Source organism: Battus philenor, unplaced genomic scaffold (genome assembly GCF_028537555.1).
Source record: "Battus philenor isolate CCGP_79_NKW_IND1 unplaced genomic scaffold, ilBatPhil1.0.hap1 SCAF_25, whole genome shotgun sequence".
In the NCBI taxonomy this organism is placed as follows: domain Eukaryota; kingdom Metazoa; phylum Arthropoda; class Insecta; order Lepidoptera; family Papilionidae; genus Battus; species Battus philenor.
In genome coordinates, this window is record NW_027181688.1 from 9382244 (window position 1) to 9400968 (window position 18725).

The 18725-nt window shown below is 32.2% G+C and overlaps 3 protein-coding genes across 9 annotated transcripts in view; 2 read left to right on the plus strand and 1 right to left on the minus strand.

The window, feature by feature from the left end:
* hppy (MAP4K3-like protein hppy) overlaps window positions 1–6513 on the plus strand; it is a 62783-nt gene extending 56270 nt beyond the window's left edge. Inside the window, exons 15-21 of the mRNA XM_068768200.1 lie at window positions 1123–1260; window positions 1866–1990; window positions 2270–2402; window positions 2827–2945; window positions 3536–3671; window positions 4267–4393; window positions 5769–6513. Coding sequence (XP_068624301.1) covers window positions 1123–1260; window positions 1866–1990; window positions 2270–2402; window positions 2827–2945; window positions 3536–3671; window positions 4267–4393; window positions 5769–5865 — 875 coding nt within the window. The 3' untranslated portion in view covers window positions 5866–6513. The remainder of the gene's footprint in view (window positions 1–1122; window positions 1261–1865; window positions 1991–2269; window positions 2403–2826; window positions 2946–3535; window positions 3672–4266; window positions 4394–5768) is intronic.
* A 7419-nt stretch (window positions 6514–13932) lies between these two features.
* On the minus strand, window positions 13933–14454 carry Chrac-14 (DNA polymerase epsilon subunit 3 Chrac-14). Its single transcript, XM_068768424.1, has one exon. It carries the CDS (start codon window positions 14362–14364, stop codon window positions 14005–14007), a length of 360 nt encoding a protein of 119 aa, XP_068624525.1. The 5' UTR covers window positions 14365–14454; the 3' UTR covers window positions 13933–14004.
* Window positions 14455–17901: 3447 nt separating this feature from the next.
* LOC137924833 (uncharacterized) overlaps window positions 17902–18725 on the plus strand; it is an 89944-nt gene continuing 89120 nt past the window's right edge. For all 7 annotated transcript variants that reach the window (XR_011107613.1, XR_011107614.1, XM_068768205.1 and 4 more), the window contains exon 1: window positions 17902–18127. The gene's annotated coding sequence lies outside the window, so the exon portion shown is untranslated. The remainder of the gene's footprint in view (window positions 18128–18725) is intronic.

Here is an 18725-nt window from a genome sequence, read left to right on the forward strand (position 1 = left end):
AAAAGAAAAAAAATAATATACTATTGACTACTAATAATTTTAATACTATATAAATATGATCCAGGGTGTCTGGTGGCAGGTTTATGATTTCTAATCTTAAATAGAAAAGTAATTTTGCCACATACTGATGAAAACATTTAAAGATTAAATAATCGTATTTAAAATCATAACACCCTCTGCAATACATATATTTAAATATTAATAAATATAAACTAAATGTATTATATTTATATATATATATAAATCACAAAAAATAATACATATTTATCAGTATATATAGTTTCATAATATTATGAAACTATATATACTGATAAATGTATGTGTCCAAAACCTTAGATATATAATTACATTAAACTTGCTGCTCAAAATACTACGCTTCTGTTGGTCTGTATTGTAGAATCAGTTACGCTGTGGTAATACTTTGGACTAATGTGGTTTTTTTTGGTGACCAACATTTCTCAAAGTGGTTCAGGCTACCGGGAGTCCATGGAGCTCGAGGGCGTGACAAAAAATTGAGGGTTTAAATTACAAAGCGTGGGTCCATGAGTTTATCTACTTTAGATAGCTTGATTTCTCTTATTAATGTAGGCTGAAAGTAAACTCAATGTTACTTGAATAAACTTGTATTATATTTGGGGGACCGGAAATTAATGTCGTTTCTGCACATGTCGATATTTGATAGCTCGTACTTGGAAGACGTTGTATATTAGATGGCAAAAGGTTGTTGATAACGAAGGTGAATTCTTGATAAGAAATAAAAACTTGTTAAAAATGTAGTCGTGTGAATTTAACTTAAGAAAGCGACATTACTTCCCGGTCCTCTAATAAATTACATACAAAGACGTGCAAAGGGTCAAAACACGACTTGTGCTGGGTATGCTCAAACTATAAATTCGTGTTTGGAACGTCACAAAGCAAATTCCCGTAGTTAGATCTTATCTTCACACTATTTGTTGGGTTTTGAGAATAAGGTACAAATTTAGCAGCTCTACCTGAATCAGTTAAATGTTGAAAGTGGTCTAAGGGAAGTAAAGAAGTCTGGAAAACTTTGAAGATTAAACAAATTCGTAATTTCTTAAGTCATTGTAAATATTTGTAATAAGGTTCAATTTGGTGTATTAGGTAAAACGCCTTCGTTGTACCGGCATGAATTGCTAGCGCTGATTGGAAGCGCGCGTGGAGGGCGTTCATTACGTGTACTGCCTCCGCGCCTACTACCTCGCCGCTTCGCACTCACCACGCGCGTGCCTGACACCAGGGGTACGTATCATCACTACGATATCTTTCTAATAGGCTTTGTAAACGTCAAGACCTTGGCCTTAAGAGACAGGAAGACCACGGATCGGCAAGCGCAGGGTAGGACATTCACCCACACGTGGACAGATCACCTTGTTAACGTTGTTGAAAAACAGCTGATGCAGGTATTTTAAAAATTTACGGGTGGGGCATGTATGTCCAGTTGTGGGCATTATCACACATCATCACATCCTAAGACTAAAATGATGATAATTTGGTCAAGTTTTATCCGTCTTACGCCAACTGCAAGGCATATGTTTCCCACAAAGATTTTAATGCGCTGCTCGCATCTAATGACTTTCTTTCATCTAGTGGGGAGTCTACCCACGCCGTGTCCACCGGTTCGTGGTTGCCACTCGGAAACCTTTCGGTCCCAACCACTGCCCACTTCAGATGAGCTTCGTCGGTGACCTTGGTTCTTATGTGAATAACTCATAACTCCCCTATTTTCTTTTTATAAGCATTTAGTTTAAAAGTTCATGTATGTGCAGCAAAGAATGTTCTGTTCATTTTTAATATATATATACTAGTTTAGATCTTGAAATATTAATAAAGTTGATGTTTGCCAGGGTGCATGCGGTGTGCGGTGGCACGCAACCCGTACAACGGGTACAAGTACCTGTGCGGCGCCACGCCCGCCGGACTCTTCCTCATGCAGTGGTACGACCCGCTGCGAAAGTTCATGCTGCTCAAGGTAAGGAAAAGGGGGAGAGACGATTTTGTTAAGGTCGTCAGATGATGCATCCATCACGCTGCTTCCAAAAGTTCCCGTTGGAAATCTATGGGTGAAGCCTATTCAAAGATAGTTGACTAACTAGAGCTGAAATGATCATGATTTTTGTTTGTATATCATATATTTCATAGGCGACTTAACTAAAAATATGTCTTATTCTCTTTTAATGTCTACCGATCTCTCTCTTTCTCTTCTCCTTTTTTGTCAGACTCTTTTTACAAATATGGTTGTTTTTAATAGAACATCGAATGCGTATTACCAACGCCTCTGTCGGCGTTCGAGCTGATAATCACACCGGAGCTGGAGTACCCGCTGTTGTGCGTGGGAGCCACCAGGAAGCCGTTGCGACTAAACCTCGTCAACATCAACTCTGGTCAGTTTAGTCTATCATCATTTCCGTAAAAGTTTATTAAATAATTCATCTATGTACGTTAATAATAGAATTCTAAAAGAACCTTCTTTGATTGAAACTTTAACCTAAAGCTTCAACAACATCTTTAATATCGAGTGCAAAGGTACTAAATATAATCCATAAAGCATGGGGATATAATAAATTAATATATAAATGTTTCCTATTTTATAGCTAACCTCGTTCTAAATTTAAAATAAACCATAACAGCAGTTAGAAAATATTTCGTTTTAAAACAGATTGTTGCATTTGCACCTACTAAAACCACCAAGATATACCTTCTTTGCCATTAGGAAAAATCAAATACCACGTCTTAACTTGTCTGATATAAGTCCGCGTCTCTTTCTAACTTATTGGATTCGTAAGTGACGGTGAGTATCTGTTGCAGGTGCGACGTGGTTCCATTCGGACGAGCTGGAGGTGTGCGTGGGTGGGTCCAACACGGTGATACCGCGGCCCGAGCGCCTGCACACGCTGCGTGCCGTGCACCAGCTCAGCAAGGATGCGGTGAGAAACGATGCAGGTCTTTTACACCTGCATCCCAATGACCCGTCCGACACATGCTAGATATATACATATCTAGCATGTTTCGGACACTATGTATATGTATAAATAATATATATTATGTACACACACAAACCACCACGGCTGACGACCGGCCACGTTCGCGGTCAAGCGCATAAAGGAAGGTGCCCAAAAAGAGTTTGGGGGAGGATTCGCTACGAAGAAAACTTCTCTCCTAAATATATAATATCAAATTACACCCTATTGGACTATGGTGTAATGGTTTCAGATATAATAAATAAGGTTGTGGTTAATGATAATGCAGTAAGAAAAAGTCTTTTAAAAATTTTAATTGCTGCATATTAAAATTAATAATTGTTTACTGACTGTCTTTGCAGACTTTGTGCTGTCTGAAAATATTGATTCGCAGCAAATTAATGTAACATTTTTTAGAGTGATCACCTTATACAGAGTGATTGGAAATAGATGTAAAAGCTTTTTGCTGACAAATGAGCTATATATTCACACTTTTAAAGCTTTTATACCTATTGCCAATCACACTATATTATGTGAAAATTGTATTTGCTATGAAGGTGCTGGTATGCCACGAGAATATGGTGGATATAATCCCCGTGCTGCCGGCGTTGGAGCGACGGCGGCTGGACGACGACAAGCGACGCGCTAAGCTCGTCTCCCGCATACAGTTCGACTTCCACATCGAGAGCATACGTGAGTAAAGCGCAGGCTACACAAACGCAATGCATACTCATTCTCTTACTATATTTGTAGAACTCTTTCTCCACCCTACTCTACTCCAGGCAATGTATCGAGAGGCTCTGTTATGTTTCGTAAAAGATACCAAGGTTCCTACTAATCTTGGCATTACATATATGTAAAGCGGTATTAGAGGACATTATTCTACACAGTACCGTTATCCTTTAAGACTTTATATTGAAGATATTGTTCCAAAGTTGACAGTCCAGGATCTGAGTCCGCAGAGAGTTTACACAAATTTAACTTACTGTATCATACAATAGCAGAAAAATTACACGAATATCGAATACATTGGTTTTTTTTATTTAATTATTGTGCTACCGAAACCACTGCACCTTGTTATAGAAAGATACTTCCTCCACATCTCGCCCCGCGCGTACCTATTGTACCATAGTAAAGTCGAAAGAGAGCTTTATTTAACAATGATAAGATTTATTTTACAATGCAATACTAAAACTTACAAATCCCGCAGTAGAAACGCTATTTTAATATATTTTGACTTAGTTGTATTAATAATTATAGTGGTTTAAATTTATTTGAATGTAAACAGTGTGTTTGGCGGACTCGGTGCTGGCCTTCCACCGGCACGGCGTGCAGGGTCGGTCGCTGCGTAATGCTGACGTCACGCAGGAGATCACTGACCTGTCGCGCGCATACAGACTCCTCGGACACGACAAGTGAGTTAACTACCTCTCTAAATTAACCGACCCTACTTATGCTTTAAAATTAAGTATCTAATATTAATGAATAAAAATAACTTTGTCGAAAATTGTCAATAGATGGCGTTGATCAAATGCACCGTACTTGTGATAAATGTTTCATGTTGTTTTAATTTTCAACATAGCGACCTAATATAGCAATATATTAGCTATGTTATTAGTAAAGATAAATTAAATGTTTATACATTTTAAATATATATGTAGAAGAAATATCCTTCGGTACTGTGTGTTTAAAAGAGCTATGTCTACTTTTCCCACATCAATAAAATAGTTCCACTTCTAATACAACAGTCGGATAATCTTATAATTAACTAACAGCGTAAATTTCTAGAGAAATCTGAACACCAACGTTTCAACCAACAATTGTTTGTGCCTGCGGTACTTCGATATTACCCCCAAAAAGACTTAAAATTTGTTGTTTTAGCCTATAGACGCCTATTGCAAGGCATAGGCGTCCCCAAAAGGTATACACGGGTGGTGTCCCCAAAAGGTATACACATATACATGGTATTATGGTACACAGACACATACCTCTGGAAACTGGTTTGTGACCATTGGCCATTCTTGCAAAAAATGTGAATTATATAAGAGTGTATCGCGGCAATCGAACCAGCAACGTCTTCTATCGCTGGACTACCACTGCTCGTATGTTTGCTGCTATAATGTTTGTCTACCCACAATAATTACTTTAAAAAAATCTACCAATTTTACAATCCAGTCAAACATAATTATAACTATGTTATCCAGAATTAAGATCTAACTTATTTACTCACCGATTAGTGCCAAACACAGAGTCAATCAGAGGCACTAATCGGTGTAACATAACTCCTGAAGATGCCCCGCGGAGGGGTAAAACACGTGTTGAGTAATTTGGTGGTAGCGGTTGTGTGATTCGCATTGTTTGCCGCATACGCATTTATCGGCGGGCTGGCGGGCGGTGCACTTTGTTGCACGACTACCACTGCATGTGCGGAAGTGGCTAAATATTGGTCCTTTTCTTACTTAGGATCGACTTCCGCAAAATAACGCCTGATTCCATTAAATGTCTTGTCGTTGTTCCATCATGGTGACTCCTGCTGTATTCATTGACTAATCTGCTGGGATTTCTCGAGGAGTTGAGTTGGTTTGATTAAAGCTAACCTAATGAGCGCAGTGCCGCTTGGTGTTTCAAACCTGCCTGTAGAGACAAAACAAGATTCCTTGACTAAGTTTCACAAAGAGAAGCCCATGTCCAAATACTACCAGGCTGTTGATACACGCTATCATAATTTTGTGATATATTTCCTCTTTTTAAAGAATTTATATTAAATAACTTCACGTGAAATGGTTCCAGGGTCGTAGTTCTGGAGTCGCACACACTGCACAACACGCTGTCGAGCGACGACGGCAACGACCTGTACATCCTGGCCGGCCACGAGGCTTCCTACTGAAGCGGTCGGAAGTATGGGGAAACCCCCGTTCCGATGTCACAGTTCGAAATGCACAAATGTGCTCAAACAAATACATGTAATTTTCAACCCTGTAGTTTCAAACACTACTGGAGGTAGCATGTGTATATTTTATGTATATTATTAATTATGTAGAAATATTACTACCCACAAATAAAGATGAATTTTTTGTCATATAGCCACATTAATAAATGATGACGTCGATTTGTTTTTATACTAGAAGTGTAATTAAGTTTTATTATTTATAATGCTACCTCTAGCGGCATGACATATAGATTTATCAAATAAACACATCATTCATTTCAAATATGCTCATTATTAAAAAAAACTTATTTTTTATAAATGTAATAAGATTTAGAGCCAAAATTGCAGAGTACATTTTGTTCAGTGCATTGCCAGTTATAAAAAATGTACGCTTTAAAAAGTGTGTTTTCTTTATTTTAACAACTAACCGGTATAAGTTGTCAATAGATTTATGCCGTTGGTATAAAAATGTTCTTTGAGTACATATATTTAGAGATAATGGTAGCCTGGTAGGTATATCCCAGTGTATTAGATGTGTGTTGTATTACTTGTGGGGTTAGCACTTGCTATTAAATTGCGATGTTTATATGTGATCACCATATGCCTTTGCCAAGGCAATATGTCAATAAAAAGTCACCGTAAAGATGCCTTTATGCCCTTTAGGTAGTTAACTATACGTTAATAAGATTCAAATATAAAACTTGATATTTTAAGGTGTACTAAACATTTAAATCTGTAATCAAAATATGATACATAAGATATAACTACATTGTCCGTAAAAGCCTCCTTGTTTCTTTATGGTCCATAATTAAATATGTTCATTAATGTTTGCTTCTCTAAGGAACTCAAAGGTCTGTAATTTTTTTGGTGTTGGAAAAGAAAGCCATGAACTGTTCCGACTTATACACAGCTCAGGACATCTCATTCTCATATTATTCATTATAGGTCTTATCCTTTGCAATAATAGGGGAGGCCTATGTCTGGATATAAATGATAATATATCAAATTTTACATTTGAAACTGGTTATGATACCTAAACCTGTGTAGTACAGAATTGATTAGTAAACATAGGCCTTTAAGGTTCATATGTATTTATATAATACTTTTGTTGTCTAATTTAATATTTCATTCTACAAATTACACATTGCTAAAATAATAACTATTGAATTAAAATCCTCGAAATTGTTCTATACTGTTTGGTAGAGGTTTGTAATCACTGGCTCGTTATGACAATAGACAAAGTAGCATATTAGTTATATTATGTATTTCTTAAATTTTACCACATATATTGTCGAAATGTTTCTAAAATTCATGGTTCATAAAGTATGTGAACACATGTCATTGCACCAATTTTACCTTATATTAGTTTAATTTGGTCAAAATGCGAGGGTGGACCGGTATTCTAAACAAAATTATCTTTATTATATTTGTTCGTGTTTTTGTTTGTATGTATTTTGTTCATCGCAGTATAAAAACATGCAAAGAGCAAGTGCTAGCTCTACGAGCGTCAATTGTAGAGTTACAATGAGTAATACTGTATGTAACACTAGGTTCAATTAAAATGGCATCATTTAAAGGCTATTATAAAACAAACATAAGAAGAATATCCACAAGGTGGACAGATATCCTCGTAAAAACTTAAAGCATGCCTGCTTCTAAGTGGACTTATTAAAAGTATGTGGGGGAAGCTTGAGAGAGTAAAGAATAATTCTCTTATTGCTGAATTTATAAGGAAAATTATATTTAAATATCAATTTTTTTTTTCATAACATTGTATTTTACCAGTTTTATCATTTAGGAACAATATTTTTAATTTAAGTATTAAAGAAAATTTTAATATGATGACAGATACATCTGTTAAAGTTTTAATCTAAACTTTATTTGGAAATCTGTTCACTTACGGGATATTTAATAATATAAATTATATAATTAAAACTCATTTGTGATCTTGTACACACAGTTTACATATGACAAAACAAATTAAGTAAAATTATTTCATGAATTAAAACCGACGCCATATTAATTGAATCTTGTTGTATCTGTATTCATTAAGATAACAAATGGAACAATCATCAAATCCTCACAGCACTGCCATTATTTCATTCCTTGGAACAAAGCAATATTTAAATGTAGTTGAAAGATACATAAGATGCGTCGGTGACATTTCTATTATAATAATTATATTAAATTAAAACTTTTAAGATCGATAATGTTTTATAATAAAGAAACTAAATGAAAATACATTGAATATCTAAGAAACAGGTTTAAATATAAAATGACGATAAAGCACAACAGAACTCAACATGCACAAATAACAGATTAAAAAATTTTAATTCCCGCCAAAAGTCCGTTGCCACTGTATAGCGGCGAATGGCAAAGGTTTTACAACCGTACTGCCACAATTATATTATTTATACCATTTTAAATTATATATGGGAATCGTAAATTACATTATCGATCTTTGTAGTTTAAATTTCTAAAGTGTTTTATGAATATTAGAGAGCTTGTAAAAAAATACCGGCTATTTAGAGTCGGTTTTTGGTATAGCAATATGGGTACGTTGGGACTAAGAAATTACCTCAAGTACCGTGTAGTAGTAGGTTCTAACACCGAAAATTTTAACTTCTCGGTGACAACTTAATGATGATATAAAATGTTTTATTAACTAATAACGCAATTATCTACATTTGAAATCGACCACTTCGAATATATATTCGAGTCATTTCAAAGGTCTGCATTTTTTTTTTGTATTTAATTAAAACCTATTTATTTAATAGCTGTTATATAAACAACCAAATAATTGTGATTATTAATTGTAATCGTTTGGTCGAGGCCAAATATAATGGGTAATTAACATTAAAAATATATATTATGGAAAAGACAATTTCTTTCTCGATGTGTTATATAAGTGATAGTTAGATTTGAAACAATGAACCTGGCTTGTTTGTATTTTATTTGTAAATATAACAAATATTCCAACTAGTATTAGTTAATTGTATTATATAAATAGATTAGTTATTCTAATAATGTATTTAATTTTTGATTATAACAGTGGTAAAATATGAATTATCTTAGTTTCTTCGACAAAATTATTTCTGTGCTTATCTGTAATTTATATCTTCCCGGGTCTTGTGATTTGTAATTAAAATGCAATTGTATCGTTGCATAGATTTAACGCTACCGATTATAATCAGAGATCTAATAATATGTCTGCATATTCACCTAAAGTTATCTTTTGAATAAAAAGGAATGTAGGCAGGGTAACTGTTTTCGAAGTGTTAATGCGCACGACATGTTTTAGATATTTGTTTCGCCCAATGCTTTTTTTATTCTTTGAAATTGTTATCCATATTGGATCATTTACAGTGACCAATTATAAAAAATAATTCCAGAAGAGTCCAATTTGATATAAACTAGAATCAGATTTAACTTTACTAAAATGGCGTACTTCAATAAGCGAAAAGGGTCCCAATGGCGCCCTAATCTGAGAACAAACAAAATTCTATGCTTTAATACGGTAGTGAGCATAAGAGGATTTGAAAAAAAAAATAATGAACCTAAATTTATTGCAAATTAATTTATAAACTTAAAATGGTAGTATATCGTAATGCCCACAAAACAGTAACTAATTAAACGGTAAAACAGGGCTCTCTTTATTTCTAGTGCTAATAGGCGAACACTTCTACTTTAGGTGAATATGCATTGAAATATCTCTGATTATCATGTAATTATTATTTTAGCCGCTATTACATTACGTATTAGTATATCAATTAAATTAAAAAAAAATTTTTAGTTTATCGCTCAAATAGTCATCGCGGCCCACAAGCAGCGGTAAGAATATATTATCTATATTTATAATACATATATATCATTATTACACGGACAATAAAATAGTTGTACCTTGCCAAATGAACAGCCTGTGGGCAAAAAACGAGAAATTAACCCATTGAAAGTAAATTACATCATGTTTTCACTAACCACTATACATTGCAACCTTTTTTTTTATTTTTTCAATATTTCAAATTATATTTTATTTGGTACATGTTTTTGATTCAATGCCTTACTACCACAAATACACAATTGAATTTTAAATACATATATATTTGTTTTATATGATTTTATGTCAGGATTTTTTAACGTTTTCAATTTTATTTCAGCCTGTACCTTTGTAAAAAAAATTGAATGCAGTTTTGAGTAATTCCTTTTACTTAAATCTCCTCTAATAAACATTTATTTTCTAATTTTGTTTTTTATTATTATTATTATTGTTTTACCCACATTTAGTTAGTGTTTTTGTATTTCATAAATGAGTTTTTTTTAACTGATTTTTTTTTAATCTATCAGGTTTAAAGATGCGTCAGTTCCATGTTCAAGGTAGAATTAATATTCCAACCTTCCTTCAATTTATAAATTGCTACAATTATTAAATTATTTCGTTTCCTTGCTATAAAAGGATAACGTTTCGAAGAAATTGCCAAGCCGATTTAGAGGCTAGATTGAACAAGGCTATACCGCCTAAAATAATGTATTATAGTTATAACGAAAACAGTTTTTTTGTGTTAATAGCATATAGCAGACTAGCGATAGCAGGAACGTTTTGATGACGTCATTTACGTGATAGCGCGCCAAATTAAAAAGTATAAAGATGTGATCAGGAAAGAGCTTAAATAATACTTGGCATTTATTAAATGCGTCTAGAACTAAAAATTAAATTAAACATTGAAAAACTTATAATAATTTTTCTAAGTAAATTGTCTTTTTTATTATAAAGTGACTTTAAGTTTGCAATACAGTGAAAGCTCTTTATTCGCGTAGTATATCTTCCATAAACACAGAATTCATGAATACAGAATGGTAATTTATATGGGATTATAGGAGAAGTGACAAAAAAAATATGTAAAAAATCTATTTCATTGAAGTTTTTGAACGTTTTGATTAATTACCTTAAGGCTTAAACAGTGGTTCGAAAGTATTTTGTAATTTTCTCTTGCGCGGTAGTTTTAAAAAGCTCCTTCAATTCAAACTGATACATATTAAACAGGAATTAAAGGAATAATCCTGTCCGGAATACGAAAACATTATAGAAACCATTATATGTTATCAAATAATTTTAGTTGATTTGTTTTTGCAAAATGAGAGAAGGATATTTTTAACTTTATAACTAGAGTCGCTGTTATAAAAATCAAAATTTAGGCTTTCTATAATTACGTAATACTCGTGATATAATAACAATTAAGCTTCCATTATTTACCGTTTTATTTAACATTTGCTTGCTAATAATGATTGTAGTTTGTTTAAATGTATCCATAACAAAAGGCGATTCGTTATAGTCTGCAGGGACAGAGAGCGAATGAAAACTCATTTAAATATATCGTGATGTGAATTTTATAAACGCTTTTCTTATTATGTTACTTACCATTAATTTTTACATTGGGTGTACCATATATTAATTTATATCAAATTAACTAAACATTTACCATTTTAAACCTTACACACAACCAATCACTGTATTTCAGATAGTAACCGTTGTTTTTCTTTTCTTTTCGTCAACATTTACCTCATCAATGCCTGTTCTGACTTTATAGCGATAAAAACAAGAATGATGGCAAGTCGCGTAATTATTTAGAAATAAACAATTTAAAAATTATTATTATGTAAGTATTTCGTCAAGCGAAAACGTGAACACCAGTAGTTACTCGTAGTTAAGTATTTTGTAGGAATATCTGTTAGTTCGTTTAATTTGTGGATGGATCGGTGATAACGTGCCGTTTATTTTTATAACGGAAATTAAATCAACTAACAAATATTCGCGTCTAATTATATGCGAAGTATTGTATTGCGTAGTTTAAAAAAAATCCAAAATATAAGTCTGGTATAAAGTCTATTAAAAGTAAAACAAATTTCGGCATTCAATGCTACTTCGTCTATTTTTGTTTTTCAAATTTTTGTAACGTAGAGCCGTTATTTTGAGACACATTCTTTTTTATGTGTTCTGATAATACATTTTAAATTTATAAATATTTTCTAACTTTGAATAAATACCGTGGCAATGCCTGTACATGCCACCAAATAAATGACTGTCTTGTTCAAGTTTATAGGCCCTATATCTAAACTGTATTCGATACATAGTATAGCCCTCTTTTACTTTTTAAGCCAAGAGAAAGGGGCAGAAGATTGTAGTCGCCAACAACTGTAAAGAAATGCGTTTACACCTAGAAATCTTGTTTATAATAGACTTTCCTGTTAATTTACTAACATTAAATATTATTATTGATTTTAAGTACATGTAATAATAATTTATCCCAATCATATTGATGGAATAAGTGCTGAAGTCTTCCACCACATTTCTCAGTGTTAACCCTTTCTGAAGTAGTAGTGATATAAGCCAGGCAATAGCAACGAACTAGGCCAAAGATGGCCCTCTCTGGTTCCCTTCTGCCGAAATACTAACCGGTTATTATCAAAGAGTGACACTCCCAGCCGAGGTGTCCTCATGGGGATCCTTGAACCTAGTCACTCCGAAGAACGGTAGTAGTATGTAGCGACCCAAACCGTGGATGCCCCGAGAGCCCTTGAGGTTTGCTATTTTAAGAGATCTTAGGCTATGTATTAGAAAATTCTTTGTTATATTTTTGTCTTGATTAGAACACATCACATGTGATAAAGGCCTTTAATTTATATTAATTAATTCTAATATGCAGACATTACTAAATCTGAACGGATTTTTAAGGTCTACAAGAGAATTGTAATCACATACATGGATGATGTTCATTAAGTTAATTTTGATACCCTACCCAATTTTTTTTATTTAAAATCATTGAATGAAACATGTTCTACAAGGGTAACTTTAAATAACGGCTCTACAATAATATGGTGAATTGCATGTTAAGCACGTCGTGGAGATTCGTACAAATATGTCTACTTTTCATAGAATTAAGTCTTTCCATTTTTCTCTATATTAAATTAGTAATAACTAACAATAACAATTGAATTTAATCAGATAGTAAACTAGCGTCAGCAGATTATATTAGAGATATGATATTTATTTTCGTTATGGAGAGTAAATTCGGACTCAAGAGGAATGTAAATAGATTTGCAGTGATGGGATGTAGCTAGGCGTAGTTCGGGATGAGACATCAGTTTCAATGTTAAGATTCGAGGTTGTATCTCAACAAATTTTATTCCCAAATAAAATGATAATATTACAAAAATGGTGTTTTATTTATGTACCCAAGACTTACTAACATATGTGTATTATCACTTAAATAAACTTGTAAGATTATTAACTTTTTTGTGGGAAACTGTAGGGTATTGCAATAAATACCCATGTGATATCTTTGATATCTCAAGTATTAAATTTATGTTAATCAAACAAAATACTCTGTAAAAAATACTATTATATTCTATAACATTATACATGTAAAACTTGGTATTGATTTTTTTTTCTTGACTAAGACAGCTGCCTGTAGTAGCATTTGCAGATACTGAAGTAATTTGGACATAAATTACTCTACTAAGAAAATTGTACTACATGGTTGTAAGTATGTTTAAATGACATATCAGTTTATTTACTTTTTTGAAATACTGTGATATCAAATATAATAGAACTTTAATGTTGAAATAAATGATATGAAAAAGAATATTTACTCATTTTATAGACCATAAAAACTTTTTTCTCCGGCATATTATTATTTTGAGCTGAAAACCTTTTTTATCAAATTAATACTGCTTCTTTTTAATAAAAATGGATTGCTTTTCCTTTTAGGCTCTATACACTGATTAATTGTTAATATATTTTTAAATTAAATATAAAACTGCCTTGATTGATTTGTCATAAAATCTAAATTTTGATAATACTACCTTTTTTACTAACACTTTCTTGTCCACATTTGACGACTAACTCGCCTGATGGAAAGCAATGGTTGAAGATGAACGAAGCACAAAGACTTATTAGGTACCTATACGCTATGACCCATAAGAGACCTGGGTTATAATTTCTCTAGCATTTTAGTTAATCATAGGTAATAAATAGAAAGTGTCGAAATAACATTTATTAAAAAAAATATTTTATCCTACTTATTTACTTAAAATATCACATCAATCTTCTTCAATCATTTCCGTGTCTTCCGTATCTTCTTTCTTTTTTCCAGCGCCAGATTTCTTCGCGGATAACGCTTGTTTGTAGTTTTCCAAAGCATCACTCAAAGGCTCAACAAACCTATCGAATTCGATATCTTTCATAGCCTCCAGCACATCTTGGCCAGTCAATGCCTTCCTTTTATTGTTTTTAACGATATTGGTCGCTGCTGAGGTAACGTATAAAACAAAAACTGACGCCGCTTTCGCCAAGCCGGTGCGGGCTTCTTTGGAGATTGATACGCCTTCCGGGAGAGCTTCTTTTACTATTCTAGTGACCACTGTTAAAGGCAAGTTTAAATCTTCGAGTTTCTCGGCCATTATTGTATAATATAAAGGACAATTCTCTTAATCATAGCAAATTACCAGGTAATAATGTACACTTAGGTATGAAATTTAACCGCCAAGAATACTTTCAAATATGTCAAAATTGATTTAATTGTCAATGTCAATTTTGTCTTAAGACGAATAAATGTTGTCACTAAAATTTAAGTCAAAATTTACACTTACGGATATACTTATAAAAATATTTATAAGGGCACGATAATTAATATTAAGAACATATGTAAATAAAGCTAAAAGATCAACATTTTTTTTGCGTTTCAAGTAATATCAACAATCTTTAACAACAGTCTTTAACTTTTATTTGTTATGTGTTTTGTCACTAGATAATATATTTACTAAATATAGCATAGTAAGAATTAAATACATTATTTCAAAAGATGGATTCATCATAGTTTACCAAACTTAAACGTTGATATATAAATGTTTTTAATTTATATTTAATACATCTGAAAGAAAACTTAGAAGATGGCAAAACTCATCTGTAGATCGAGTCAGCCATTAACTGAAGTAAAGTTAAAGGATGCCAAAATTCCTCATAGGGCGTAGCGAAATTTTTAGATTTGTAACGTTTTAGTGATTGGGATAAAGTCTCTTATGATGCAGGAGCTTCTATATGTTCTTACGTCCGCTTCTATTTGTATTCAGTTCGTTTTATAATAATTTCTTTGTAAGTACTTTGTATCGACGCATAAACTTTATTAAAAATAAACATTATCACATTTTTGTTTATTTATTATAGTTTTTTCTTATTAGATTGTAGATATGATTGGGATGCCTATTTTTGACCAAACCTAGTAATGTTTTTTACTTTGCTCCGATTTGATTATTGCAACGTTTCCGCTGAATTAGCTGTTGCTAAGCTGAGGAGTTTTTTCAGCTTCATCGGAATTGAGACTAGGTGAAATGAATCGTACTTAGTATTAATATATTACAAAGCTACATTACATTTATGACAAGGTAACGAACACAGATGTGGTGTTTCATGTGATATTGTATTACAAAATTCTGTATAGCACGACACCCTTATGGGGTAATCATATCACTTACCATGAACGTCTTGCTAGTTGGGTTACTAATCTTAATTAAAAATGTGTACATTATATTTACAAAAGGTGAGGCATTTAAAAATATATACATTATTATAGTGATGTATTTTTGAACCGGCACTAAACCCTGTTTAGGTGCAGCAGAAATTGTTTCTTCGTTTATTAAATTAACCGGTTTTTTTATGAAAGTGCAACGTACTTTATCATAAATTATAAAATATTTTTCATTTACATTTTTACGTTTGTGACACGTCACTAAAAATCAGAACTGGGTCAAAAATTAACTTTTTATTGTCTATGATCTCCTATATCATAAGCGACGTCTATATATACGTTTATCTTTAATGTTAACGACTAATTAAAACGTTAAATTATTTTATAGTATTACTGCCAATAGTAACTTCGATGTTATTAAACAATATTTTAACTTAGTAAGACAATGTACTACATTGATTAATTTTTTGCCATTTTTGTCACTATCGATCGAAACATGATGTTTTATGTAAATATTTAAGTAACATTGTGGAAATTATTTATCCTACGCAGTTAACACACGGATAAAACATTTTTGCGCCCTTTTTAAGCAAAATTAAATTAATAGATTATTTCCGTAATTGGTTGTATTATACATAAGTTGTGAGATGACATTTATAAACAAAGACGAGTATGCTTCTATCTCCTTTCCACATTTGCACTCAATATGTACTGAATATTAGACGATACAAGAGAAATAATATAAATCCCTTTTAACTACTTAACATAATTATTGACATAAATATAACTTATACAGTGTACTTTTTAGTATGGAGTCTGTATGTTAATATAATTAACACGTCGATTATTGTAGTTACGCTTAAACGATTATCACAAAATATATAACATGAAATAAGTTTTGATAACCATGTAAAACTATTAGTTATGGTGTTATAAAGACATAAACTAGTTCTTAAAATCGATAAAGTTTATCAATCAATATAAGTAAAATTCATCATAACAATTGAACTAAAAAATGTTAATAAAATTAAAATTTAACTTTTTAATTTTACTAAATTCCCTATCAAAGGTAGTTTTAGGTCAAATGAAAAATTTAATTATAATATTTAAACACGTCATATGTTATGGTATTTTAATGTTCTTGGTAGTATACAAATTATTTATGATATTAATACTATCTTAAAGCATCACTTACTCTCTTATGGTCTCCTATACATATATTATATGCCTACCGAATGTTAGTCACAGTGCAGTCCATATAAAATTTTCAGATACCGCGAGTTCGTGGTAGCAGGGCGCCGAAAGCGTCTAATCTAAGACGTCTTTTACGGTAGCGATGAACCAGGGAACATCTAGATAACATCGAAGTTGGCAGATGAGAGTGGTTGCGCTTCTGAAAGGGCATGGCCTTGACTTTGGTTCGTCAGGGGGATTTTGGCCTCCTAATCGGTTATCATCGGTGGCCGTAAGGCTTTAGGACACTTAACGCCTCGCCTGACCAATCCCCCATACGGCAAATCAATCATTTGATTCGTTCGATTTTGGAGCTTTTGAGTTTGGTTAGGCTGTATTTATGATTGCCTCAAAGCTAAATGTGAAATGTGTTTTAATTAAACGAAATGTTGTTGTCTATGCGCATACATCATCGTAATGAAACATATAACAACTATAGTATTACGTTTTAATGAAATGAAATTTAAAAAATGACTTTGACAATTGCTAGTTACATATAGTAAAAAGGCATTTTATTTTTAATTTTATACCCCGGCAATATCATTTAACGATAACTGCCAGTATGTAAATTTCTCGATATAAAAGCTGTGATTTATTTGCTCTTTTGTGTTTTCATGATGGGTTATACATTGGTATTTTATATTTATATTTCAATTGTTTTGAATAATAACAATAGTTCTTTTTATAAACAAAAATAGAGTTTTATGAAAAAGGATTGTTTTATAAGTAAAAGCAAGTATATTTTTAGGCATCATGTCGTCTTATAATGTTTATACGCGATTAGCAAGTGGAGGTAAATGACCACCGGTGTCCTAAGAGGATATGTATACAATATATTTATTATATTTATAATTATACCGAGATTATATACAAAGGATGATCCAAGTTGTTGTATTCACATATATACAGAATATTTACAATTTCGACCCGAACGCGATCGCAGCGACACAACTGCTGGAGTTTCAATTCAAATCGGTGTTTTTGAAATTAAAAGTGTATGAATAATTTAACATAAAAGTATTGTGAATGTACTGGTTCACAATATATAGCGAGAACGCTACATGTTCTTATTACATACACATACATTCTATCAGTACAAAATAATATTTCATCATTAAAACTTACACAGGAATGAGCGCAGCTGCTACTGTGGAAGCAGCCTTATATTGCGCAAACTCCAGTAAGCACGCCATTTTGTAACTTAACGTCATTCGTTGGCTTAGTGCAGTACAGGAGTTGGTGGCGGTGTGACATGTTTCTCGTTTGTCTATCGATCGTTGCGGCTATACCAAGTGTTATTGTGATGTTTTGATCTTAAAACATGACCAATAGTACAAAGTTCTCTTACTAGATAAGAATATCGTTCACGTATTAGTCAGGTTTCAATACATTTCGTAATTAAACTTTTAAAAACTGCTGTGTTCCACCGGGCAAAAGCTGAATTAATATTTTGGACGTAAATAAAGGTGAGAATGACCATTTAAATTGTAAATATTTTGAAAATCATTACGAGCTATTGTTCAATGTTTGTGAACTGTAAAATTATTTTATTCTTTTACATTGAATCAAACTATATAATTATGTAAATGCTTGTTGTTTTTAAATATTAAAACGTATTTTATAAATGGCTTTTAACGCTCAATTCGGAGGTGTTTAATTTGCTACTTTTTCATTGTTTATAATATATATAATAATCCTAACTTAGCAGTAGTTTTAAATAATTTGTTGTATTGATTTTTCCTATTTAACTTTTACAAAAGGTGTCATTGTCAAACCTAACCAAATGCTATAATGGAATATTAATTTTATTCAACTTCATTTTATTCATCATCATCATACATCATCGATCGATAGAAAGTTTGTTATCTATTATTATGTATTTTTTATTTATTGCTTATTTGATTATTATATATTGGTTTTTATATGTATGACATACTGGGAATGCGGCTACACTATGCTTTGCTAAACTCAATATGATCTTATCATAAATGGTTGTCCAATTTATATTTATAGCCTTACTTTTATTAATAATCAAAGTATAAGGTTGTGTTTCATAAATAATTC